General features: G+C 44.2%; 1 protein-coding gene across 1 annotated transcript; it reads right to left on the bottom strand.

Moving 5' to 3' along the window:
* Window positions 1-172: 172 nt before the first annotated feature.
* rasgrp3 (RAS guanyl releasing protein 3 (calcium and DAG-regulated)) lies at window positions 173-27,578 on the bottom strand. The gene is made up of 16 exons (XM_062463531.1): window positions 27,347-27,578; window positions 14,442-14,642; window positions 14,235-14,337; window positions 10,869-10,931; window positions 9,713-9,844; window positions 8,353-8,500; window positions 7,811-7,984; window positions 6,680-6,796; window positions 5,781-6,056; window positions 5,465-5,545; window positions 5,242-5,355; window positions 4,840-4,955; window positions 3,617-3,764; window positions 2,145-2,181; window positions 1,835-1,984; window positions 173-1,573 (listed from the first exon to the last, which is right to left on the bottom strand). Exons 2-16 carry the CDS (start codon window positions 14,509-14,511, stop codon window positions 1,158-1,160), a joined length of 2,145 nt encoding a protein of 714 aa, XP_062319515.1. The 5' UTR covers window positions 14,512-14,642; window positions 27,347-27,578; the 3' UTR covers window positions 173-1,157.
* Window positions 27,579-27,979: the final 401 nt, after the last annotated feature.

Raw genomic sequence — 27,979 nt, 5'->3', positions numbered from 1 at the left:
GTGCTGAGAGTGCTCCAGGGTGGGCTGGGCTACTCTGGGTCACCAAACGGGGGCTTGAGGCAGCCAAGTACCTCCCCGAGAGAGGAGAACTTCCTGGGGCGGGCTCGCCGGGGCCTCCGGGGGCCCCTGGTCCAGCCCTCACCGTGGCCAAGTCAGCTGTCCTGCCAAGGGAGAGAGTAACCCCACACACACACACACACACAAACACTTAATTCACTGTTAGCAGTGTAAGCACACAAAAGCTGAATGCTTTTATTGACTGACCAGATGCACTTTTTCATATTCAACATTATACGCTATCCACAGTGTTATGTTACAATAAATGTATAAGTAAGAGAGTCAACAAAGAACTTAAAGAACATCATTATCAAACCCTGACGATAGATTGCACTGAAGTGAGATTTAGACAGAGTACAAAATTCAAAATTCAAATCGGCTTCAGAATTGAAAACTAAGTCTTGGCACCAACAGAAGAATTTGATTTTCTTTTCCTCCAATCCCAATCCATATATCTTAAAAGGTAAAAGTACCTTATCATAATACAGTAGAAACTTTATTTCACCTTGTTTTGACTCAATCAAATCTTTGACATGCTGCACTGCTGCCAACATATCCTGCTTGGTTTAGCCATCCTAATCTGATGAAGGTAAACAGTTTGACTCAAGAGGCTATCAATCAGAGTGCTTCTCTGGCCTCTGCACTCCCTTCATCTAGATAATCTCACTGTGAATGAAAGAGAAAATGTCTCTTTGTGCGTTGGTTCTGAATCCAGTTGTTTCCACAGAGATGGAAGTATGCAAGGCTTTGATAACAAAATGTTCTGTTGCTTTGGCCTGAAGGGTGAAGGGTGAAGAGCACAGACACAGAGAACAAAGAAGTTGCAGAAAGGATTGTTTTCCATGACCGATTCAGACCTAGCACAGGTTACCCATTTTGTGCTAGATAAGCAAATGTGTATTCTATCCAAGGGTAAAAAAAAACATCACAAGCGTGGGCTGAAATTGATGAAACTGAATATAATGTAACTGACTTAAATGTCATGAAATGTGTGCATGACGGAATAGCATTGTCTTCAACATGACCTTGTAGTAAAGCAAGAGAAACATGTATATAATCATGTCATTATTCTCTGGAACCAGCCTAAACACAAACGCACTTCACGTTTTAAACCTTCTTCTAATGTGAAGCGAGCCCAAACACACACACACCTTCTCCCTGTGTGCCGTTATTCCATTGTGCACCACCTCTGCAGGGCCATCCGTCTGCTCCTGGGAATCCCTCCTGCCCCGTGCAGGGACCTGAGACTCATTCTCCCAGCGGGCAAAGCCCTTGTTCTTGGAGGCCTTCCTATGGGGCCGGTACCTCATCTTGGGGAAGGTGTGCGACCCCCCATCCCCAGCCCCCCAGGCATGCTCTGGCCACAGGGGCTCTGTTTGTGTGGCCTGGCTAGTGGTGGCCCTCTGGAGACGGACAGAGATCCGCTGGGCTGATCCCGTCATGAGGGTGATGGACTTGCCCTCCAGGTCAGGACCCACCGGGGCCACTGTGGGAAACTCAAACACCTCGTCTTCATCTGCAGGACATTTTCTAGTTCAATGGACTGGCAGAGCTTATATTCAATTCAATATTGTTATTGTATAAGTAAAGCATAAGTTAATAGGTGTGTATTTGTATATTCTACAAGTGCTGAATAGAGAAAGACAAAGAAAATGCCCACTGGGAAAAGAAACTGCACTTACAGTAGAGACAAAGTGGATGAAAACTAAATCTGTACAACTATGAAAAAGGTCAACAAGCAAATAGAGAAGTAAGGGGTGGAGGGGCGTTCCTGTACCTTTGCAGGTGGGCAGTGCGGGGCTGCTGGGCAGAGAGCTGTGAGTCAGTCCTCCAGGGGAGACACTTCCCAGAGACGTGGAGCGAAGCAGCTTCCTGCAGGCCAGAACCAACAACTCCCTGCACTGTTTATGGCAGTTCACCCCACAGTCTGAAACACAACACAAACATACACACTAGACACGTATACCATCTGAGGTCAGTTGTATGATGTCGGTTGCACTTGTGTGACTGTTCTGTTGGTTCGGGTCTTCAAAAACTAAGAATGAACACAAACAAATAAATGATATTAGGCCCAAGTCCAAGATTACCTTTACACTTGTATCCCTGCTTAATGATTCCCCAGAGCTGCTCAAACAGCAGGTCCACAACAGAGACCGGGAGGGAGAAACGACAGGAGAATGTTAGAATTTGTAATCGTGGAAGCATGTTCACACAGTGAGCAAAGACGGAAGTGTAAACCTTTGTACCATAAACAGGATATAATTCCTCACAACACCCTTCCTGTAAACTATGTGTGTGTGTGTGTGAGTGTGTGTGTGTGTGTGTGTGTGTGTGTGTGTGTGTGAGTGTGTGTGCCTGCCTGCCCGTATACATCCATTTGTGCCAGTTTGCTTTGTGAGAATATTCTCATTTCATCATTGTGCTTTTCTCACAGATGAATCTAATGCAGCATTAGAGTCAGGAAAACAACAATGGACGACATTGTGCATGTCATTATGCCATTAGGCACAAAACAAAATCTCACAGGTACGGTGTTCATGCATACACTGTCATACAAGTTCTTCTGTAGAATTAGTCAAAACGAATGTGGTGTTCCGTCAACTCATTGTTTTTATCCATCTTAATTACAATGGACCGCTGTAATGCTGTAATGTTGACATGACTGCTGGCTACAGCAGTCATGTCATATTGTTTCTCTGTATGTTGATTCCCTCCATGCACTGTGAGTAATTCCTCTTTCAGAAGGTCAAGGAGACCCATCGGGTAGGAACTCAGACAAACAACCAGAGTACAGATAAACGTCTGCAACAACCCCAAGGTCGCTGAACTAGATACCACAACCCTGTCTCTCCAATACAGAAATACAGATTGAAAATCTAATGTTACTCTGATATTCCTTCAGAACAATTGATTTCAAACTACTCTGTCACCATTTAAAAAAAACGTCAGTTTCACAGTAATGTTGCTTCACAGAGTTAATGTGCGTGTGCAAGGTCATGGCTTAGATTGAAAATACTGCCAACACATCTCTGCCTTCCTGTCGGTTTTCAGTAACACTTTACTTGAAGGGGATTTTCATAAGCAACCATCACAACTTCATAAATGTCAATGTATCATTCACAACAATCTTTACTTCAATGTTGTTTTAGGTGCATTTTCAAAATCTAACATTAAACATTTATTGTAAGCATCAAAATGCATCAACAACATTAAAATTACAAAGAGGCAGGCAGGGGATTGGTAGATTTAATTTTAAAGCTCATTATATAAAAAAATGGATTTACCATTTTTATACAGTATAACTCTTTACTGAGAATTTTAAGAGAACAAACCTAGTATTTCAGATCTATCTGTACTTTTCGAAAATAACTTCCCATTTCTGATGAAAAAGGACATAGTTATTGGGTATTAAATATTTTGTATCTGAGGTTTCATTAACACTTATGAAGACCCTTTTTGAGTTGTGTTACTGTTCCCAGTTTCCATTCAACCTAAATAAAGGTGTGTTAGACAGTCCTCTTCTACTCCTCTCAAAGAAAGATGGGAAATTCATACGTACAAATCCTGCACAATGTTCGCAGAAGGTTGGCTTCAGGTATGTCATTTCCTGGAAGTTGTGAATGAAGCCAGGCCCCATCTTACACTGGAGCAGGGGGTTGGCCCTCAAGAAGTATGCCATCATCTCATCCTTACTGATCAAACCATCTCTGAAAAGAAGGAGTGATAGGAAAAGAGAGAGACAAGAGACCAAATGAAAGATATTTGAGAAAAGGGGTCATGGCAGAACGGGGGGCAGCAAGTATACTTCCGAAAACATGAGCTAAATGAAAGTATGAATGATCAAGACTATCTTCAGTCTGCTTTGGTCCCATCAGTACTGCCAATCATATTCTCAATTCTGTTTGTCCAAAAGAAAGTAGCATTTAAAAAAAAACAAGCACAGTTGGAAGGCTGCCTCTCCACTCCCCTTTCCCTCCTGTCTCCTCCTCCTCCAGACCTACTCACTGAGTCAGAGTCACTGAGGCGGACTGAGATGTGATTTGAGCGTTCCACTGAACAGATGATCCACCCAGGACAGGCAGGGGATGCAGAGAAAGAGTATGTGTGTGAATGTGTGTGTCCTTCATAGTCAGCCATAACCTTCACCTATCTTCACCCTCCCATCTCCTCAAGCTACAGTGACCAAGCACCTCCCTCAGTTCAGGGGCTAAAAGCAGACTCAAGTCTGTTGTTGTGATCTCACAGTTTTTCTGCAGTTTTACAATAGGGGATTGACCTTGTGATGCCAGGTAAGAAACAAAAAAAAACAAACAACAAAAACACTTGTGTGGCTGGCAAAAATGCTTACTGTTTTAGCATACAGTAGGAAAACACATCAACATTTTAAAGCATTTATTCTGTTGTTATACTCTGCGTGTGTGTCTGAGAGAAAGACAGTTATACAGACAGACAAACAGGAAGGGTGGGAGGGAATAGGTTGAATGTGAGAGAGAAATTGGGTGAATGTGTGAAATTCAGTGTATGGGAAGCTTACACGTGTGAATGTCTTTGGGGAATGTGTGTTGTGGGTGTGGAAACTCGAAAATGTGTTTGTGTGTGGAGGATGTGAGTGTGTGTTAGAATTAAAATGTGTTTGTGAGTGAGCCTGTGAGTGTGTGTGTTAATGTGAGTGAGTGTAAATGTGGCACTGTTTTTGTGTGGCTGAGAAGCAGACGGGAAGCTATGGATGCAGTGTGCATGTCACAGTTCAGATCACGACTTTGGCAAAGGTGGCACACTCACTGGTCTTTGTCCAAAACACAGAAGGAATCCAAAAATGGAAAGTTTGCAGCAATACTTTCAAAGTCCTCTTGGGAGATGTAGCCGTCATGGTCATGGTCATAGTTCCTGAATACAGACTTCCCAAAAAGAGAAACGAACAAAGGAATTGACTTGCTCATTGTGTGGAACTTAAACATGTCTCACTCTTTGGAATTGTGACTAAAATAGCCTATTTCGTTTTAAACTTTCTATTATTTTCCTCACAATGGACGTGGATGGGCTTCACATCCTTTTCTCATCTCTTTGTTTTGTGCTACAGTGAATGGCCTTACATCGGCTGATTGCCAAGTCCTTACAGGACTCAAACCGGCATTTCCCAGTGTCCTCTGGAGTCAACACTGTTCCTCAATGCGCGCGACTTACGTCCACCACCTTCCTGATGTGTTTGTTCACCAGCGAGGGGTCTGGCTTGGTGGGCACACCTGATGCCCAGTCCAGTGGGGCCAGGGGCTTGTTGGGCGTTGTAGGAGAGGTAGGCTAGAGAGAGACGACGACATGAGGAAAGCAGCTCACTGTTGTATGTTCAAACACAACATGTTCAATTTCTAAAGTCAATTTGTAATCCTCAAAGGAAGTCGAGACTCACCAATGATTTAGGATTTCGTGGCTCCCTGAGCAACGATAGCTCATAAATCTCATCTTCTGTGTAGTAAAGGTCTAAAGAGAGCTGGGGAAACAAGAATATACAGCACACTGTCACACTGAACGCACAATGACATGCCAGCTGCCCTGACTTGAAACATAAGGTTCATCGTTTGAAACGCTGACAAACAGCGCAGGTACAACAACAACTCAGTTCCCAGCACAACCAAGTTGGTATCCTGTCGAGAGGATGGCTAATGACTCATAGCACGATGAAGATAGAAATCAATTTCCTGTTGAGTGCCGGTCTGTTTCCTCACCGTTAGCAAGTAGATGAGGTCCATGTTGGGCTCCACTTGCGCCACGGCACTCTGAAGGGACACCAGCTCGTTAAAGGTGAGGTACAGTTGCTGCATCTTCACAATGTTGACCTTGGTGTCGTCCACCCAGTCGGCGAAGACCACGTGCACGGCGATCAGGTCCTTCAGGTGGACCCCCAGGATGGGGATCTTAAAGCCCTCACAGTCGGTGAAGGCCTTGCGGTAGGCACAGTAGTTCCCATTAGAGGAGACCAGCTCCGTCATCTCGTTCCAGATCTGGGGTCGGGAGGGGGGGTGGGGGGGGGGGGGTGAGGTGAGGGGGGATGCATTTGTGGGAAATGACAGGGAACAATCAATGTCAGATAACCAATGAGGAAATGAGAGAAAGAGAGAGTGAGACGGAGACAGAAAGAGAGAGAGAGAGTGAGACGGAGACAGAAAGAGAGAGTGAGACAGAGACAGAAAAAGAGAGAGCGAGTGAGACGGAGACAGAAAGAGAGAGAGAGTGAGACGGAGACAGAAAGAGAGAGACAGCGCGCAGCAGCCTACATCAACGACCAATCCCACACAGATCTGTATCAATGTCAGGAGGCGTTCCATGAGGTAAGTGCTTCCTGAAATCCCCCATTCTACCAAGATATGGAATTGTGTTCTTTTGAAGGTAATGTGTATTATCTTTTAATTTGAAAGACATTGTTCACCTTGATGACATAGTCAATGTTATCTTCATTGACCTAGGTAATCAGTGCAACATTAATGCTATCTAATAACATGACATAATATTATTATGATATCAGAATGAGTGTGGGGATGGGAAATTCATGTGATTGGATGAAATATGTCATTGTGTTTGTGCAACAGAGCACAGGTGGCCCCAGGTGACAGGGCAGCATTCTGACCTTGGTGACATCAGGAGCCAGGTGTGAATGGGTCTCCTTCAGACGAGAAATAGAGCTGTGACTCAACCCTCCAACAACCGCCATCAATGTGTTGAAGTTCTGCAGCTGGAGGAGTTTCTGAGAGAGGAAGGGAGGAGGGTGAGAGACAGACAGACAGAGAGACAAAGAGACAGACAGACAGAGAAAAAGAGAGAGAGAGAGACAGACAGAGACACAGAGAGACACAGAGAGACACAGAGAGAGACAGAGAGAGAGAGAGAGAAAGAGAGAGACAGAAAGAGAGACAGAGAGATAGACTCAGAGATAGAGATAAGAGGGAAAGAGAAGGACAGGAAAAGAACACAACACATAAGGTGGCATGCTCAAAAGAGTCTCACATCAACAATAACAACCTACAATTAACATCAATACAACATCTAAATCAATACTAGCCTACCAGGGGAAAGTGCTCTAACATCTTAGTGCTTCTCCATACACCCAAAGTATCCTTGCATTCCAACAGAGACCGTTCTGCATTAGTAAAGAAGAGACTGCCTTGCCCATTAATAGAGGCAGACGAGAGACAAGGAAGAGAGCTGTGGACATTAGTCTGCTGAATAATCGTTTCAGGAGCAAGCTGATTTAAGGGGAGAACAGGCCGGCACTCAAACAAGATGGAGAGACCCAGTGGCATGTTCCTAAACGTTTGTGAGCCATTCCTTCTCCAACGCATGTAGCAATTAGAAACGGAGAATCATATAAATAGTGATGAGACAGGGTTTCAGCTTCAGGGGAGCCCTGAGCGTATCTGTTCATGCGCATGATTGATGCCCTTTTGCACACCTACACTCTCCTCACCTTTCCTCGGGCGTTTTCCTCATGTGAGATGTGGTTTGAGTGGGTTTTCAGCACGCCATATTTTCGTTTTGACGGTCTCTGGGTTTTTATAATAGATGGTGGTTTAAAATTATTATTAGTATGTGGCCCAAATCTTATCCTTCTAGATTTTCTTACGAGATAAAACTTAACAGTAAAAATAAAATAAATGAAATGTGATCATTGCCACCTCATTCTTCAGAACAATAACAGTTTCTTCATTTCTTGTTCGATGTGGTTCCCTTTCCCCTCCCCCTCCTGTCTCTCCCCTCCTACCTGGGCTACGTTGATGTACTTGGTGATGACCTCAGCACGGTGTTGAGGGGTCAGCCTGCTGAGCACCATGAGCTGGACCCACTGGGACACACCGTTGAACAGGGCGATGGAGCGCTCCAGGGTTGGGTTGTCCACCAGGCACCCGTGGATCACATAGCTCTGGTAGTCTGTGAACTGAGCATTGGTGTGTGTGTATGTGTGTGTATGTGAGTGAGTGTGTGTGTGCGTATACGAGAAAGAGAGAGAGAGAGAGAGAGAGACAGTTGTGATAAGTGACAAAAGCACTGTTGAGTTGCATTCAGAGACAGGCCGTTTCTAAACATCTTCTACACCAATAAACCACTTCCCTGTGCTGTGATACACCATGCACAAACAACCCCCTGATTCGACTATAAAAACATTGGGAAATGTACCCGGGTCCGTGGGAAAATAATGACCGCGCTGAGGTGGAAAGGGTGGGGTGTGTGTGTGATGGAGGGCAAGTAGAGATGAAAGGACCAGAGCAGGTGGATGTGTTCGCAGGATACTATTTCCACACTCACTGATATCCTTCTGATCGACTTGTACTCCAGGAAGGTGAGGTGTTCCGCCAGCTCCTCGGGCTCCAGGTGGTCAAACAGCAGCGAGGCTTTTCCCTTCTTGGCCTGCTTCTTCCTCTGGGTCAGCTTCCTCATCCAGTCGTATGATGGGCTGCAGGGAGGGGAAACGCCCAAACACAGGGACAGGGAGTCAGGGGCCGGGTCAGCATGAGGTGGCTCGTGTTTGTGTGTGTGTATTTGTGTGTGTATGTGATGCATGAACACAAGCTGCCTGTACTGTATTTGCTCTGCAGATTCTGTGGGAAAATCTAATATTTCCCATGTTCTTATGTTAATCACAATCAATAGATTAGTCATTGCAAAGATTAAAAATGTAATCTATTATTAATATTATCATCATGTATACAGTATATGTGTTCTTACTGTAATCGATATTGTGTATCAATGAAAGTCCTGTATAGAACAGTAGTCAGGCCTGAAATACATTCTGCAGGCTGAGCAGCAGCCTTCTAGGCACTGGGTGAAGATGAGTACTGGGGTCAAAAGAACCATAATCCTTGACCTTCTAGGCCTGGCTTGTAGGGGTCCTGTAGGTTTTCTTAAAATATTGTGACTGTCGGGTCTATGATGTAGTATCTGCCTGATTGAATAACGGACACCTGTTGGCTGTTTGTTATCTTTGTTTTGTTTATTCTCTATAAATTACGTCCTCTGACCTTCATGCCTCAGAGAGACTTTGTTGACACCATAGTGTCAGAACTGGTCATTATTTTTGTTGATGTGTGTGTTAACTCTCCAATCAGCTGGTTATGTTATACCCAAAACCTGAACTGATAGTCACAGTTCAAGTGGAGATGGTCAACCATTTCCCCAACAATTGCAGGAACGGCCAAGAGAAGAGCCAGACAGCTTGAAAGATATTGCTCTGTGTCACAGGTAGCTTGGCAGGAGGCGACGAAGCCACATAATCTGTACCCTTGAATATCTAGAACATGTGCATCTACATGAATATATATATTTACATTACATTTAGTCATTTGGCGGACGCTCTTATCCAGAGCAACTTACAGTAAGTACAGGGACATTCTCCCTGAGGCAAGTAGGGTGAAGTGCCTTGCCCAAGGACACAACGTCATTTTGCACAGCCGGGAATTGAACCAACAACCTTCTGATTAATAGCCCGACTCCCTAACCGCTCAGCCATCTGACCCCCATATATATATGCATTTCTTATTAAATTCATGCAAATGGTGAATTAAGCATTATGTGTGTGTGTGTGTGTTAGAGAGAAATAGAGAGAGACAGAGAGACAGAGAGAGAGAGGAAAAGAGACACAGTGTTCCAGAATGCTGGCGTCCCTCACATGGTCGAGATGTCAATTAGTTTAAAGTGCTCCTCACAGCCCAGCTGTGCGGCCACATCTCTGAACTCCTCCGTAAGCCGAATCAGACCCAGGTCCAGGTTAAACTCAGCAGGGAATGTCACTATCCAGTACCTGAGGGGACACACACACACACGATACTTAAAATGGCACTGTCCAATAACATATACTCTAAACTGCATGTGTGTGATCTGTGTGTGATACACTGAGATTACACTGCGTCAGCAGAAATAAGCCTGTACAATATTGTTTTCTGGGCTTCATTATGCGCTGACCTTTACTGAACTGCATGTTAGACCCTTCTATCATCGTTAGTTGTGCTGCTGCAGCCGGCTGTTCCAGTGAGCTGCTGCACAACATGTTTACTATGAGAGTCCCTGGGAGCGTATGGCTGCCCAGTGTGGCTAAAGCAAGCTAATAGAGTGTGTGTGGCCCTGAGGAGGAGGGGATGATTCAGAACGATATCATCCACAGGGAAGGCAGGACTGAGGGCTGAGTGGACCGGCTCGGATCTGTGGGGTGGCCCAGAGGGGTGATGAGGCTTCAGGGAGTGGCAAATTCTTGAATTTCCCTTGGGCTTAAGAGGGGTTTGAATAGAACTAAATTGAATTTGACGCCTAGTCCAGTGGAGCTGTGTGTAATATCTTCTACCATCTACCTTGATTTACACCTTTTGGTCCCATTCCAACCATAAAACATTTTTACTACCATGGAAGTTTTAGATTCCCAGCATACTTGTTGCTGACAAAAGATAAAACAAGTTCATGTTTTCAATGCATTGGGCTGAAGAAGCAGTCTAATGTTATTGGGTGTCTAAGGACTTTCTTTTATAGAATAATGCATCTCAAGATGGCTGACTCGCTCAAGGCTTTTATAGCTAAACAACATATCGACTTCAAACAACTGGCCATGCCCGTGTCCCACAAGCATGGCCGCTGGCTGTCACTTCAAATTACATCATTTCCTTTTCCCTTGTGTCAGCCAGTCAGTCATGGAGCCTCAAGACAGGAAATACAGAAACACACGACCGACCACTGCAGTTTGAGCCAAAGGGCTGGAAGGGATTCTCTTTAAAAAAAAAAACGTCTTTAGGATTACAGCTCAATTGGGTGAATGTACACATAAACATGGTATTTACCTCATTAGATAGCAGATCTTCAGTCTGGTTCTTTGGCAGTCATCTCCTTGGCAGTCACGATACGTGGAGAAGGATTAAGGTCAATCTTTGAGAGACTGGCTACCATACACAAAACAGCCTCCCCCACTTTTTCATTTGAAAATATCCATAAAAAGAACAAAATTAAACACACAACAGAAAAAGAGCACACACAAAAAGACAAGTTCAAGAAAACAGTTCAGAAGTAGCAGCTGTACACTCTGTTGGACACAAAGTTATACCCCTGAAAGAGTATCTAAAGAATCCACACAGGAATGTCCAGTATCTGGTCAATAGAAATACAAATGGAAGGTCGGCCCCTTTCAACGACTAACATGAGCACATTCTTTGAACTATTGTTAACCGGGCCAAAGTTTTCCTCTCCACCAACATTGACATACATATCTCTTGGAAGTGTCACTTTGAGAGGCCTTGGGCACGGGGCCAAGTTTGCAGGGGACGGTGCTACCTGTCTACTATCACCTTCAAAGGCTCACAGCTGCTCCTGTGCACAGGATCTACATAGGCCGGCCCCTGCTCAGAGAATCTTTCCACTATATCCCATCCTAGGAGGTTTGATAGGTGCACGGTTACTGACGCTTGCAGAAAACACACAACTTTTGGACTGATGCTAAAACACACACGTAAATCTTGTTGTTGTTGTCACATGTTGTCCTGTCACCAAAACCAAGGAGGATATAGAGTTACTATAAATCTGGAACCTGAAACAAAGTGTAAGGAGGGAAGAGTGAAGTGTGTCTTTGTTTTCAGTTAACTTACAACTAAAATGTACCATTTCCTGGATCGTAAGACCCCAAAGCACAATATATTTTTAACTCCCATCCTGCCTTGTGAAATACAGTCATCAAGAAATACAGTATTATCTAGTTCCATGATTGGTGGTTAGGGTCTTTATCTTTGAGAACAATAACTGCCACTCAAAGTGCCAACAAAAAACAATGACATACCAATAAAAACACAATGACATAAGCACAAATTCTTGGGATGAACAAGCTTATGCGATGGAAAACACAAACACATGCAGAAACACATGCATACACTAACACACAAACATGCACACATAAGCAGATGACAAGGAATTAGTCTCAAGGAGATTTACATAATATCTTAAGGTCAACCCTTTATTGATCAGTGATCAATTTCTAGGAAGCTAGGAGTTCAAACAGGAAGTCCCTGCTGAAGGTTGTCTGAGTACCATGATTCACAGCAAACCACTTAGGTGGTCATGCTGTCTACAAGAGAATCCAGGCAGCATGTTGACCACTCACTCTGCATAACAGATAAGAAAGCAGAGCCATGGCACACCTGATAAAATCCTACAAAGGATAGCACTGAATGCTATTAGCTAGCTAATGCTAATCAATATGGGATGCATTTCCTGTGTGAGAGAGCCTTTATCTTTGAAATCATATTATTTGGACTTAAGGAAGCATCCATTTCTCTTTTTGATTGGAAACCAGTGTACTGAGATCACGAGCGATAAATGCTGCAAGCGAGTGAGTTCATTCCCCTGCCCACGTCCCGGCCAGGACATGGGTGAGCGCTCGGACTCAGCCCCCGGGTCCTACTGACGTGGATGCCCACTGCTCCCAGCGGCCCTGGGAGGAAGGACAGCAAGATGGGAGGTTAACACTTTATAATAAGTCAACGCTTTTTGGCATTTACAGTGTTAACTAATAGTTAGTTAATCCTTTATAAAACATTTTGAAACATTAACAATACATTATTAAATAGTTAATAAGCTTATTATTAAATGCTATGTTAATCATTAATAAACACTGTTAAACATTATGGATTTGATTCATAATACAATTCATAAGGTGTTTGATAACTGCATTACCATACTTTATAGACAGCTTGTTAATATAGTTGCAAACCAATAGTTTATAATCTGTTAATGGTACATGAGCTGGTATAGAAAGCATTAGCAAATGGTGAACAAACCATTTACATTACCTTTACAAAGCATGAGTAAATAACTAACAACATATTTACTTATGTCTTTAATTAATGTACGCCAAGTCGAATACATGATGTACACTAATACTTAGCAGATGTCTTAACAACTATTTTATAAACACTTACTAATGATGCAACTTGTGATTAGTAATGCAAGTTATAAAGCATTTACTAACTGTTAGTTAAGGCTTTATAATAAGTCAACGCTTTTTGGCGTTGACTCGACCTACGGTCTCGGTTAACAAACGTTTTAACAAATCTCTGCTTTCAAAGGCGTTTGCAGACCTGTCGAGGAGTAGCTAAACATTTGCAGTTTATTACAGCCATTTTTTGAAAATAAAATACAGCTTTGGGTAACCAACTTTTATACCAATTCTACTGTATCGCTTCTTAATGGAAATAAAATACTATTTTATTACCCAGGTAAATAAATTAACAGCAATTTCTTCTAAAAAACAAAAATACAACATCTATAGGCCTATAGTCTTTCTATAAATGCTTAATAAGGCATAAATAGTTCACACTTTAGATTAGGTCACGCAAAAGCCTTAACTAACAGTAAATGCTTTATAACTTACATTACTAATCAGAAGTTGCATCATTAGTAAGTCTTTATAAAATAGTTGTTAAGATATCTGCAAAGCATAGTGTACATCCTGTATTCGACTTGGCATACATTAATTAAAGACATAAGTAAATATGTTGTTAGTTATTTACTCATGCTTTATAAAGGTAATGTAAATGGTTTGTTCACCACTTGCTAATGCTTTCTATACCAGCTCATGTACCATTAACACCTTTTAAACTAGTGGTTTGCAACTATATTAACAAGCTGTCTATAAAGTATGATAATGCAGTTATCAAACACCTTATGAATTGTATTATGAATAAAATACATGATTTTTAACAGTGTTTATTAATGATCAACATAGTGTTTAATAATAAGCTTATTAACTATTTAATAATGTATTGTTAATGTTTCAAAATGTTTTATAAAGGATTAACTAACTATTAGTTAACACTTTGTAAATGCCAAAAAGCGTTGACTTATTATAAAGTGTTACCAGATGGGAGAACCAGAGGCACACGTCTCCAGTGGACATCTGTCACGCGTGTGCGTGACCCTGCCCATGTATGTTCGCGATCCGCCAAACGTGTGAGACGGCTAACAAGGATTCTTCTCCTGAAGCGCATGAAACTTTGATCAACCCTCCGCAATAATCAAGTTTGTCTCCTTCTGCATCCAATCGTTTCCATCCATGCGTGACCCATACAGTACAGTGCACAGTAAACACTCCATAGAAAGGAACACTTTACTGCCAAGCGCCCATTGTTCTGGGCTAGCTGTGGACTCACGTGGAAGGATATATAATGAGCAGCTTCCCGGCCAGCTCTGTGGACGTGACATACCAGCGGTGCATCAGAAGCACAGTACGAGGAAGCTGATTGGACTGCAGCTCCCCATTGTAATCTACGGAGGGAAGGAGCATTGCATGAGAGAGGGAACAGCCATGTCGGTCAGAGACGGTTACCCCTTGTGTTTGTGTGTGTGTATGGATACGATCGGTCGCTCACCAAAAGCCTGGATGCAGGCGTCCAGTAGCGTGTTGAGGGGGACTGCTTTCCCCAGCGTGGATGATCCCATGGTCCCTCTGGGCGACTCGTCACAGCGGAGATGGGTTCAGGCCCCCCGGGCAGGAGAACGCATGGCACGCCTCCACACTCGGAGGTCGGAGGTCAACACCTGCTCACACGCCAGGCCTAGTCGCAAGCTCTCTGCGAGGAGGCAGGACAGAGAGGACAACTCATGATCAAGCTGTCTGTGGCACAAACTTGGAAACACTGCATGGTTAGCCGTTGCATGTGTCGTCCTTCCTATGTGTGTGCGTGTGTGTGTGTGTATTTGGGTGTGTCATGATGTAAGGACAATGCCACACCTGCCCATTTCCACAGTACATTAACAGGAATCAGGATTTGCTTTCATCCCAGCATATCTATTCATGTGTATATACACACATACACACACACACACACCCACGTACACAAATTCACACGCACACCAGCCCCCACTGATCTCAAGCACGTGTTCAAAAGTACCGTATCTGTAGGAGAAAGGACCGTTTGAGAACTCCCGTGGAAGCTATCAATTTTTAACGACTTTCTGATGTGCGCAGTGTGCGATTTCACCGAAACAGCTCATGATTCCATGCAAATTACATAAGATACTTCCAGCCTATTGAAGCGGACAAGAGCCACCTCTGTCTACCCCAGGCTTAGCTGAAGACTGCCTTAAGGCAAGAAGAATACAGTGGTTTCTGTTTAATGAATATATGATTGTTATTTCAGTCCAGACAGTATCATCACTGGGAACGACACAAGGGGTTAGTTACACTCCAAAAAGAGCCCTTCTGGGATATAATTATTCCAGGATTTGACAAAGCCACTAACATTTTATGACGGCAATACTGTACATTTCAGAGAGATCCTTGTTTTTGATAGTGGCATGTTACGGTTGTGACATCAGAGATGGCGTCACAGGGCGTCTTTGCCTAGTTTGTGGGACTGCAGAAAATGTGTGGTTGTCTTGGTTTTTATTGGGAGGTCACAGATTGGTGTTTGGCTACAAACCTAACAAATGAGGGCTGCAAGCCATAGAAGGAGGATTAGGAACACACAGAGGTAGCAGGTCCCGGGAGATCTGGAACCCATTAATGGTATTGTGCGTATCTGTGGCCGTCACCTTGGTGAGGAGCGCACAAGACGTCATCTGCCTGCCTTGTAATTGATTGTGTGACACTTGTGTCAATATCGACACGAGTGTAATTGCTCTGTGTGTGTGTTTATGTGGTTTTCTACCAATGAACCAAGCCATTGTCCCAAGATTATAAAGAGATTAGAGTTCTCTATCTTTAAATGGAGTTGATAAGATCTTCCTTTTTTCGTGGACATACCCCATTTTGAGCTAAATCCATCAAGCCTGGCACATACCATGTTTGTTAATGTTTAGATGGACCACATCCACAGCATTGACTGAGGCAACCTTTTTAATTAAGGCTCAGAAACAAACATAAATCAGGGGGTAATCTTTGATTGGATTGGTGACCAAACATTAATCAGAAAACACCACCCTTCTAATGCACAGCTATCTCATTTGCTTCCCAGATAAAAACCTTTCGATTAATACCGGTGCAAGCATGATTTACAATGCCCAATGCTGATGGTGAAAGTGATCACATGAAGACATCTAACAAAAGGCGTGGAAATGTTCAGCGCAGAGGAGAACAGGAGTCTGGTCTGTCGTGTTATTCCCCAGCCAATATCAATGCACAGAGGAGAACCAGCTGAGGCCTGGAGCTGAAATGGACATCATCGCAGATATGCCCCGGCTTGTTTAGCTAAAGCAATTATATTAGCTTTAAAGGACTTAGTGGTGCTCCCAACAGCAGATAAGCTACTGCTTACGCACAGCTGGTTACCATAGTACCATAATGTTTGACTTTTTCTCAGTGTACAATCAATCAAAGTCCTCAATAAGTGTTTTGTTCAAGACTTCACATTAGCTGCTGCTGTAGTTAACCGTGTCAATTTAAAGTGCATCCGCAATATGGTTAGTTCTATATAAAAAAAGAAGAAGCTGTAAGTCTATTTCTGTAGCTCTCGCGTCATATCACTGTCTTGTTATCACCTATACGGAAAATGTGGAACGCCATCTGTTAGTCCAATGCACAGTATCTCCTGGTGGATAGAGAACACATGATTATGCTCTTTTTTCCCCAGGTGTTGCCTCTATATCCTTATGCATTGCTCCTGAAGACGATTTCTCCAATACTTTCTTTTGAACTTAAGTGATCAGCCTTGCATGAAACTTTTGTAAACCCTCTGCAATACTCAAGTGTGCGTCCTTCTGTCAACTTCACAGGCTCTCAGATGAACAGTCTGAGCTTCATCCTGAGTCAGCAACCGTTATCAAAACATACACATGCACAGTCTTAACCCAACCTCCTGTTCCTCATGCATTCTGTCTAAAAGCTCAGACTGAAGCCAGCACAGACCTGGGACAAGTCAATTCAAAACGAGGTTACGCCGTCGCTGTAAGCTCCCTGAAGCGCCAGGCGTACAGAACTGGTATCAAACAAACCCTTAGGTTCACAGACTGAGTGTCGTCTGTGTTGTGGCGTTAAATCAGAGAGAAGCGACATCAGCACAGTGTTCTGACCATACAGCAACACGACACAAAACCATCTGTGTCCCTTTCTCCCGAGGGAAGGCGGAATAAGGGGGAGGGTTGGAGAATGTAAGGTAACATTCTGTTTACTTCATTCGAGAAAGTGCATGGCGCGACCTTAAAAAGGTCAGTTTGTGTGCTGACTTCGTTGTCTAATCTTTGATATCTCCATTTCCTATTCCACATGGCCTTGCAGTCACAACTGGTTGCCACCTAATGGTATTTGAACGCTTTACATTAACAGCATTATTTCTTAATCCCTTCTGATTGTTTAATCCCCTCTGAGCTTTCTCTTTCTTACTGATTTCCTAATACTATTGTACAATATGTGTGGGTCCGCTCCACCCTTTAGCATGACTTGTGTTTTTGACTTCCACAATGGGTCACAGTGTCGGCTGTGGCTAACACACAGGCACACAATCCATGTACGCGCGTACACACGCAAACACAGGCTCGACTCCTAACACAAATGAACACATACACGGACACACACACAGTTTTGTGTCATTCAAGGACAGTCTCCGCAGCCCGGTCTTACAGTCACAACTCCCCCTTCTCATCTTTCAGTGACAGAAGCATAGTCTCTCGCCCTGACAGACAGCTCCAATCCAGAATGTTCTGCTGACCTTAAGCAAAAACAAAACCTTCCACTTCAGTCTCTGAGGAGATTCACAAGGAGAGCTCAAAAGCAAAAGAAACGTAGCCAAAAAAGGAAAAGAAAAGCCAACCCCTTTCTCAAACACACAAAAACAATCAAACCCACACATACACATATACCATCTTACCCTAACAGGCACCACAATGAAACCAGCAAATCACAAGTCCGGGGCAAAGATCAGTCGTCCCAGAGGTGAAGTGGGCTGCGGTAGCTGCGATGCAGCCGAGAGCTACTGTAGCCTGCGAATGAGTCCCATGGCGGAGTACACTACACTGGCCCTCCTCCTGTTTGTAAACAGTCTGAAGCCTGAAGCAGTGGAACGGCTCCCACATGTGACCCTGCTCGCCTGCTAATCAGAGGGGCTTTGCTTGTGGACACACTCTCGCACAAATGAAGTCCATGGACATTTGGTGCGTGCCCGCACACGCACTCGCGTACTCACTGTTGCTCACTGTTGCTCACTGTCTTATCGCCCTTTCACTGTTTAGGAAGGACATGTGCTAAACAAAGAAAAATGAATAGGTTTTCAGCATTGTATGCCTCCACATACTCAGGAACCATGCATGGCGCCTTGGAGTGACAGGCTGAAACAGATGTGGATCACACACGGCAATCGTTTGATTTGGCAGTAGCAGAACAGCAGCTGTCCACCACAGCCATATGCTGTTAGTTTGTGTGTGTGTGTGTGTGTGCGCGCGCACGTGTGTGTGTGTGTGTGTATCAAGCCAGTCACATGTGCCTCTTCTGATCACTGAGCACATAATGGCCCCAACAGTAGCCTGAAGGCCTGTTAATCCCACCTACAGCAGCCCTGATACATGGCTGCTGACATCACCTTTTCAGAGATCCAAACAACCTCTGGCCATGAAGACTTAGAGCTCACAATCCTTGAACTTTATATCTTTGTAATCATAAAACACCCGTAAGTTCAGTGGTGTGTGCAGTGCATCCTCCATTCCTGCAATCACCAAAACGTAACTTTTTCTCAACACCTTGAGTTCAGTTTCAATCAGAGCATGGCACCAGTGGTCTGAAGAACTGATGTCAAATAAAGCTGCTGAACCCAAGTTCTCGCAGAAAGCAAGCTTAGACAACATGCTACATGTTACACATTCTAATTCTGATTCTGACATGCACTGCTCAGAAGAACCGCAAAAAAGGTTAAAAAGAGGTGAGCTTGTTTCGAACTGATTTGGGCTCTATAACATAACAAAAGCAGAAGTAGCATGGAAACCAAAGTACATCTCAGCACAACCTTTCTACCACCAAAACCTACTGGCATGTTGCCACAAGCTATCTACAACCAACCAACTACAACCAACCTCAGATCAACCTTCCTGTACTCACAGGGGTGTTGTTGACAGCACGAGGCAGATGAAACGGCAAGCACAGGGCTGCTCACGTGAGGCACGTCCATCTCCTCACCCCCACCACCAGGCTGAGCCTCACCCCTCGATCAATAATCGGATCAGTTCTTATTTAACTGGTCATTGAGTTTTGAATCCTACAGGGAACACCGGCGATTCCACCACAGGTCTCCAAACGTTCAAGGAAATGCACTTTGCTGCATGGGGTGTGGGGTTTGTGAAAATGGTAATTCCTGTCTATTGACTCTAACCTCCTTTCTCATATCTTAACTTGAAAAAATAATAATTGGTGATTTATCAATAAGCTTTATTTTGAAATGTTTCGTAGCAGATGTGAATGAAGTTGAAAGTGCACGACTTCGTCTTAACGTCAGACGTGTTAGAGAAGTCAGGGTAACAATCGGAACAGACTGAACCAAATGACAAAGGTAACAATAGTCTAAAACTAATTATTCAGATGCTGGGAAGCGTTGTGTATTATTCATGTTCATAATAATTGTGTCTTGTACGTTTCACTTGCTTCTCACAAGGCGTTTGAATAATTGATTGATTGTTTGGATATGGATGTCTGTGTACAGAATGCCTTAGCTTTGAGGGGGGAGCACAAATCAAGCGGAGCTGGTTCATGCAGGGGGACGCGAGACATAGCGCCTCATTAGCAGCGCGTCACTAGCAGTGCGTCATATCACGCAGTAGGGGCACACCTTCTTAGCAGGGCGGGCTATTTAATCAGGATATCGCTGCACTCTGCATTGCTTAGTGCGACACAGGTTGCTTCTGTTTAATCTGCTGCCTCCGCCTCCCCGGCCTCCACCCTTGGTTCCGTTTCCTGTCGTAGGGGGAATGAGTCGCTGCTCTCTGCTCGGAGGTCAAGACGGTGTCTCCGTTGGGTGCGGCAGGGAGCCGATGCAAGCAGAACCCTAATGCCAAATCAAGTGTTACAATCATGTGTTGTACAGTGTGAAATAAAGTATCAAGTACATACTATACTGAGTCCTCCTGCCTGAACCATGCAGGGATATGGTTAGAAGTCTCTTGTGATCATCAGCCCTCGGAACGACCAACTGTCTGTGAAATGTTTTGATAGGCCATTAAGAAAAGGGTTATATTATATTAAGTAAGGTATAAGTGCTATGTAAACATGTAAAACATTCCCTTAGAGGATTTCTGGTTGTTTAAAAAAAATACTTTCATGGACGTTGTGAGTGACATTGGTGCGTGGACACAGAATAGATATTGGCTTGTGCCACATATTGTCTCCTTAAAAGATCTTCAAAAGCATATGGTTTTACATGCATGCTCTCTCTATGTCTTCCAGGAGATCCAGACCCCAAGGCATTACCCCTACTTAACACAGCTTACATAACATTACATGACTTTCATTCTGTCAGGTCCTAAATTGACCCGATGGACCATATGAATATAGCATATGGGATTTACAGGTCACAAAGACCAAAAATATGTCCTAGACAGAAATGTGGCCAATTGACAATTGAGGGTCATCAATGCCACACAAGTCTTACTATTTCCAGAATAGTATGACCCTTGCACTGATTCCAGTGAACCCCTAAGCCCAGATAGGCATGTTTCTATTTTAATGTCCTCAGGATAACAAAACCTCACTCCAACAACAACAACAACAACAGACAAACCGAAGAAGTCACCCCTCTTCTGTATCCTGTTTACCACACTATGCAAATATGTCTGCAGGACATGATGAGAAAGGGAGACAGAATACTGAAGCAATATGCAAACCATATCTCATTACCTGACCTAAAGGTTTAATTCCATTCTCGTGTGTGTGAGTGTGTGTGTGTGCATGTGTGAAGATGCCTCTCGCTCACTGAGTGAATCAGCTTGAGGAGAGCTCTCTCTCTCAGGTATGCAGTGTGGGATCCAGACGGCGACGCACGGGCGGAATCTCAATGAAGAGCGCCCCTTCTTATCTCGCAGCAACCTCACCCCCCCACCCCCCACCCCCCGAGAAGGGGGGATTCCTGGGTCCACATTCTCAACACGGTGCTCGCCTCTCCTCCACCAGGGAGTTGCTTCCAACCAAACTGTGAACGGGCCTCATTAGCATGTGACAAACAATGGTCCAAGTTAGCCTATGGGCCGATTCATTCAGACAATGTCTGTTAAACCATGCATGCCTATCAGAGGACATCAGGCTCTATGTTCTAGGTCGAAAACCCAAACTGTACCAAAGGGAAGCCTCTGAATGTTGCTGCTGTCCACCACATATACAAGATCAGACTATACCCTTCTGCAACATGTAGCATATTGTTGTGTTAGGATACTGTTGATTATATTTGCATTGGTAATACAGTAAGGAGAAAACAAGGCAGAGCCTAATGGTCGACTTGGATGAAATGCCTGACATTAGACCAAACTGATACAAAAGAGGCAACCCTGTGCAGACTCAAGCTGAAGCTGTGAACATTAGTGTACCATACACCTACCAGATGAATGAAAACTGACGAATCCAAAGTCAGGTCACAAAATCATGAGTTTCCTGGTAGATCTCCTGGATCCACACATGATCCCTTTTCTGGACTTCAAATCCACAGCAACAGCATCTTCTTTCACTTGCTTTTATCCAGACCAATTCATGAGGTACACTAGCACGACTGTACAATCCACTCCCAGTGTTCTAACAAATCTAGCTGGATCCTCTCCAGTCCTTTCTGTGGATGTCCTTTCAACAGTCTCGGTATTCTCCCTCAAACAGTTCCAGCTAAAATGCTAATGCTAGCAGCCTCTAGTGTGGATTGTTTGTCTAAATGGCAAGTAGACTTCCTCCCATTCTTTCCCAACTTAGTCTTCCTGCCACTGCTGGATGGTTTCCCTGAGCTGGGTCTAAATATAGGAACCACACAAGGTAAAGTGGAAAAGAGAAGGGCAGGAAATGTGTCACAATAAGTTTGGGAGGAGGGAGTTGTTGATGTTGTTCTCTCTCTTGCTCTGTTTCTTTCTTGATTTTTCTCATTTGACTACCTATATACCACAACCCAAAACAATACAAAAAAACTAGAAGTTCCCTCACCTAACCCCCACAAACCTTCTTTTTAATGCAGACTGCAGCTCCTGCCTCAAAGGCCGACATTCAGTGTTATGATCGGCCATCTTCTGCCATTTGTTCAGACAGCTGCCATCAGGTCAAAAGCACGTAGAAAGTGAAGTGAAAGAAGACATGAAGGAATGAGAGTCATCCTGACCAGCAGGTGCTCGTTTGAGTCCAATTGTTGGACTGCAAACTCTGAGTCTCAAAGCAAAGGGAGGCTAATCAACATCAACTATCTTCAAGTAAATGTGTGACTGAGGCAGGATAGACCAAACACTTAGGGAGCCCATCACATCCCTTGTGTGTGTGTGTGTGTGCTCCAAAAAAAACTTCCAGTGACGCTGCACTCATTGTTTTGTCTCCTTCAGATAAAAAAACAATGACAGCATATCCTGCTTCATGGGCATGCAAGTAACAGGCAACACCGGCCTGGTAGCTTTTACAATGTACCCTGAACAGCAACCCTGCACTGTCAACTGTATGACTGGAATGTTTTACTTTCAAAGTCAACTGTCAAGAACAAAAAATCAATCGTAACTACAAGGGGTAAGCATTGGGAAAGGTCAGGGTATTTAGGAGTAACATCCAGATTTGGGTCAAGGCAGGAATCAGAGTTGTGTGTCACAGAAGGTAAATAATCAGAAATAATATACACGATAATCTGAATCTAGGAATACATGCTTAGAAATGCAAGTTATGAGAGCAAACAAGACTTCACACTGAAGTGAACAGTGAATGTGTTCCACCATAAGGAGGTAGTGAGAAACAGGTGTGGGGAGTGAATCAATTAAGTAAATGTAATGCAGGTGTGTGAGGGACGGTAAACTCACAATTCTGGTGACTATGACATTTGGTGCTGGGCTGAGTGTGTGACTGTTAAACTTACAATAACAAATCTCATCCAGAATTGGAGCCCCAGACTACATGTATTAAAATTGGTGGGGAGATTGTTTTAAGCCTTCCCCTGTTTTGAAACTGACGTGATTGTATGATGTGAACTGTATGATTACTTTTTACAACATCATTTAATTACATTTATAGGAAAGATAGTTTGTCAATACCCACAATTGCCCTTGAAGACATGATCCAAATAGATTTGTCCTGGCTTTGAATTTTACAAAGCGAATCTTTAGTCTACAAACGATACTCGAACATTTAATAAATATCCATCGAGTCCGCTGAGACGTCTCTAGTCAAAGACAAAAACAGTTTGTCCACTGTTACACCGGTGATTGAATAATGCAAATCTCATTTTATCAAAATGTTCTCATGCAAATAAATGCTGTCATTCTCTCTTTCCCATGCCTGAACATCTGGGTTTATTCCACTGTGCTTCATTGTTCTTTCCTCCTCTTCTGAAAAACATTGTTTGATGTCCCACGGTTTTGTTAAGAAGTTTTCCCTTATTCATTATGTACCACCAATGCCATTACAATGCTATGACTAATTCATGTATCCTGCATTTGTCTCCCGTTAAAGTAAAAACACCATACATTTTCCAACGTTTCCAAACATTTGTGATAAACAGAAACTCACCTGAACCAAAACACAACTGACTTCTCCATTTGAACTTGATTTCAGCTGTGGCACATCACAAAATCACAACAGGGAGGTGTCTTAACGAATGCAGGGGTGTTTCTTTAGGACACTACAGACGCAGCCTCCGGGCAAATGTGTTGCATTGTGGGAAAAGACGGTTATTCCACCCGAATGTGAATGTGACTATCCACCTGTAAACAGAGAGTCTGCAGCACATGGCCCGCTGGTGTCTGAGGTGTGTCTGTGTGTGTGGATGGGTTCATACGGCTGATGGAGGGAGCAGGGAACAGCAGGACAGATATGGGACCTTCTGACGGTGGTAAGTGCTTTCTGATGTTAAATTGCACCCATCCGCCCTCTTGCTGGGGGTGACAAGGTTGAGTTGCTTTCCATTTCTCTATCAAACAATGGCAGGGCCAGCATGCACCTCTCAGACATAGATGCAATCTGGGAGCCAGTAGCTTGTTAACCCTGGGAGGACTGAGAGACTACCAGCCAGGCAACATTGAATAGCAAAAACAATTAGAGTACCTGGTCTCAAATGATCAGCACACTCTAAACAATCCATTTACTGGTCAGATAACTCTAAAAATACATGGTCTCCCTAGAGGCAGGCTAATATTATTCGCTTCACTTTTGCAGGATTTTTTTGGGGATTAAAGATGATATCTTTAGATTCATTACCACCTGTCTTCCCTCCCAGGGAAGTCCCATTATTCTCACACAACAACGCACAAACTCCCGTTTACCAGTCCCCCTGTTATTGCTCCAGAGTCCAGACGGAGATAAACTTTTTGAAAGCTTGGGAGCACACTAGGATCCTCTTTTTTCCCCAGAGGAAGTCAGCACAGTAACCTCAGCACTTCAGTTCTTTGGAAAACTGGGCCACTGGTCTTCCCTTTGCCGGAACCTACAACTCCCACAACTCCCACGTCTCCTACATCTCCCATCTACATTGTCCTCCTCTGTCAGTCTTGCTCCTGGCTCAGTCAATGAAACACAGTGGAAGAAGTGGGCGTGGCCTATCCACACAGCCACACACACACACTATAAATAGCCCCAGAGTTGACTGGAAACAAGAGCTGCGGCGCACGACTGCTCTGCAAATAACAATCTGTGTAGCCTTACTAGAGGGAGGAGAGGGCAGGGGGAGAGGTGGAGGGAGGGAGGGAGTACAGGGAGAGATAGAGTGAGAAAGATATGCGCGTGCGTGTGGATAGGCACGGAGAGGACAGTGTCTACAGGCTCGAGTTTGTGTGCATATCTGGGAATAAATAATGGGGAGGAGAGCCAGACGAAGGGGAGCGTTGCCTCCACACAAAAGCAGGTGCTGCAGAAAAAGAGAGACGAGAGAAGAAGAGAGACGAGAGAAGAAGAGAGACGAGAGAAGGAGAGAGACGAGAGTAGAAAAGAGACGAGAGAAGAAGAGAGACAAGAGTAGAAGAGAGACGAGAGAAGAAGAGAGACAAGAGTAGAAGAGAGACGAGAGAAGAAGAGAGACAAGAGTAGAAGAGAGACGAGAGAAGAAGAGAGACAAGAGTAGAAGAGAGACGAGAGAAGAAGAGAGACAAGAGTAGAAGAGAGACGAGAGAAGAAGAGAGACAAGAGTAGAAGAGAGACGAGAGTAGAAATGAGAAGGCTCTCCCGTGGTAGTGATTTATCTCTCCCTCTCAGTAGCCTGTTTGCCATAATTAACATCAGCTGGGAGGCGCAGGTGGAGCAGATTGTGGTGACAATCGAACAGGACCTGCTCTACAGGATTAATGTGCTACCAGCAGGGCTGCCAACTTTTCCAAAAACCTTTGCGTGAGATTTGGTAGCACCCCCCTTAGGCGAGCTTTCGCGAGCTTCACTCCCCTCCCCCCCAGGCGAGTTTACACGGCTGTTTGCGCGTCAATGATGCTTCACTCCATTAACCTGCGCCTCGTCCGTTACTGTTTACAACATTAGCTTGGCTACTTGTTTGGCGTTGCCTTTTCAGCGTGAGATATACAATGTGTGGCGTGAGAGTGTGAGAAATGTTTGAAATGCGTGTGTCACACGGCGAAACTGTGAGAGTTGGCAGCTCTGTACCAGTCCTGAGAGACATGCACAGGAGAGAGAAAGAGAGACATAGAGACACAGAGGACAGAGAGAGACACAGGAGGAGGAGGAACAAGACAGTGAGAAAAGAGGAGGTTCTGTTAATATTGCTTAATTATTAAAAAGGTGCCAGGTGACACTCAAACCAAATAGCTCAAGACCACAACTTCCTGGTATTTTGATTCGGGTGCTATCCGGCTCTGGCAGATTGTGTTTTGTGGGTTGAGAACGTGATAAAACCTGGCACTTATCACAACAGTGTCATTCACAGCAGCAGAGAGAGAGAGAAAAAAAGGGGAAAAAGGGTGGAAGAGAGTAGAATGATAAAGGAAGCAAACAACCTTGGGCTATGACAGGCCCTGTGACTTGAGAATGGTGTTTGCCTCTTCCACACACTCTCCTTCCCTGCTAACTCTATGCTGACAGGCTAAACTAGGAGTTAAAGTAACAGTTTCAGTGGTATGGTAAATCACAACACTGGCCCTGTCTCTCTCTCTCTCTCTCTCTCTCTCTCTCTCTCTCACAGCAACATGCAACGGTGAGAGCCTCAGCGATTGCCTGTCTCAGGTGTGTGCTCAGCAGAACATGACGCTCAATGTTGCGTCATTCCATTTGGCATTTTCTTTAAGTAGTGCATGAATAAATATCCCTGTAATCTCTGGGTCTGTTTGGACAGCGAGGACGGTTAGTGCGGTGGTGTGTTCAGTGAGAACTCCATCTCTCCTCCTCTGCTTCAGTTCAATTAAAAATAATGCTCTTGAATAAATCGAAATGAGTGATGACAGGCTGTCTAGGAGCCACCCCTCTGTGATGTCATCTGTCATGCTCCCAAACACACGCCATGGAATGCTGACACACTCACTGCTCAGTCCTCCAGTCTCTAGGACTGATGGATGAACATATACTGTGTAAACACACGCACGCTTTCACCGATACAATTCAACACCGGCAGAGCATCAGAATACACTCACATCGCTCACACCAAAACATAAACACTCAGATGTTTCCCTATGATACGGCCCCAGTAAAAGACAGCGGAAAAACACACTTGGGAATACACCAATACTCTATCACACACATAACGAAACCCAAACACACCTGAGACACACCTGTTTCCTGTCTGAGACACACGCAACCTAACCACTGAAAGTTTATGAGTTATAACGTACTGGGAGTGAGATATGCTCGCACACAAGCAAGTCTTCAACTACAAATCAATTGCAACGCCTGTGTCTCACTGCGACCTTGGAGCAGACTCCAAGTCCTGAATGTTTGTTTGGCTCCCTTATTTGAGAAGATATAAATGACATACATGATAGAAGTTGTGGTGGAAAACGACACGCTTTCCATGCTGCCCACCTCTAACACAATCCCTAAGATACCTCAAAGTAACGTTAATCTTTTTTCACAAATCCACAACAAAAAACAAAACACATTTGAATACTTGTAAACAATAAAACGTGAACAATTTTGACACAGTTCCTTCCCAACACTTATGCTCAAAGTCGCACAGAATGACAGTTATACACACGGGACCCATCCTACCTCCCTGCCAGAGACTCGGTCTCTCTTAGCTTCTTCACTGACTCCTCGTCTGTTTCAGTGGGACTGGTGGAGCTCACTGCTGAGCCCTCATTCTGGTCATGCTGTTGGACAGTGTCGAGACCGCGTGTCCGCTCTCTCTCTCCCTCTCTCGCTCCCTTTCTCTGGTCGTTGTCAGCTGTGTGACTCTTGCTGTGTGTATTCAGTGTGCCTGTGGATAGCTGTCTGGCTGGCTAAACAAAACAGCATGCCGTGGAGGGAGAGAGAGAGAGAGAGAGAGAGAGAGAGAGGGATGCAGGGAGGGAGGGAGGGGGAGAGATAGGAACATGTGATCATAGCCTGCCGTGTCCTCTGTGTGCCTGTTGTCTCTCTCTCTCTCTCTCTCTCTCTCTCTCTCTCTCTCTCTCTCTCTCTCTCTCTCTCTCTCTCTCTCTCTCTCTCTCTCTCTCTCTCTCTCTCTCTCTCTCTCTCTCTCTCTCTCTCTCTCTCTCTCTCTCTCTGCTTTTTTCAGTGCTTCACAGATTTCTGCTCTTTCACTTTCTTTTTCTCTCTTCCTGTGCTAGTGGCATTTATTTCTTCTTTTTACACACATTCTCTATCTCTGGTCTCCTTCTCTCATCTCTCTTTCTCATTCTC

This window comes from Osmerus eperlanus, chromosome 6, assembly GCF_963692335.1.
Source record: "Osmerus eperlanus chromosome 6, fOsmEpe2.1, whole genome shotgun sequence".
In the NCBI taxonomy this organism is placed as follows: domain Eukaryota; kingdom Metazoa; phylum Chordata; class Actinopteri; order Osmeriformes; family Osmeridae; genus Osmerus; species Osmerus eperlanus.
Note: the sequence above shows the minus strand (reverse complement) of the source record. Positions and strands in the feature narration are given on the sequence as shown.

Bases quoted from the DNA above. Each gene is read 5' to 3' on its own strand.
- rasgrp3 (XM_062463531.1), bottom strand. From the start codon at position 14,511: ATGGGATCATCCACGCTGGGGAAAGCAGTCCCCCTCAACACGCTACTG. The intron at 8,501-9,712 runs GTGAGGGACGCC...CCCTCCCTGCAG, and splicing joins CTAATTGACATCTCGACCAT to CCCATCATACGACTGGATGA. The intron at 1,574-1,834 runs GTACAGGAACGC...AATGTCCTGCAG, and splicing joins CGCACTGCCCACCTGCAAAG to ATGAAGACGAGGTGTTTGAG.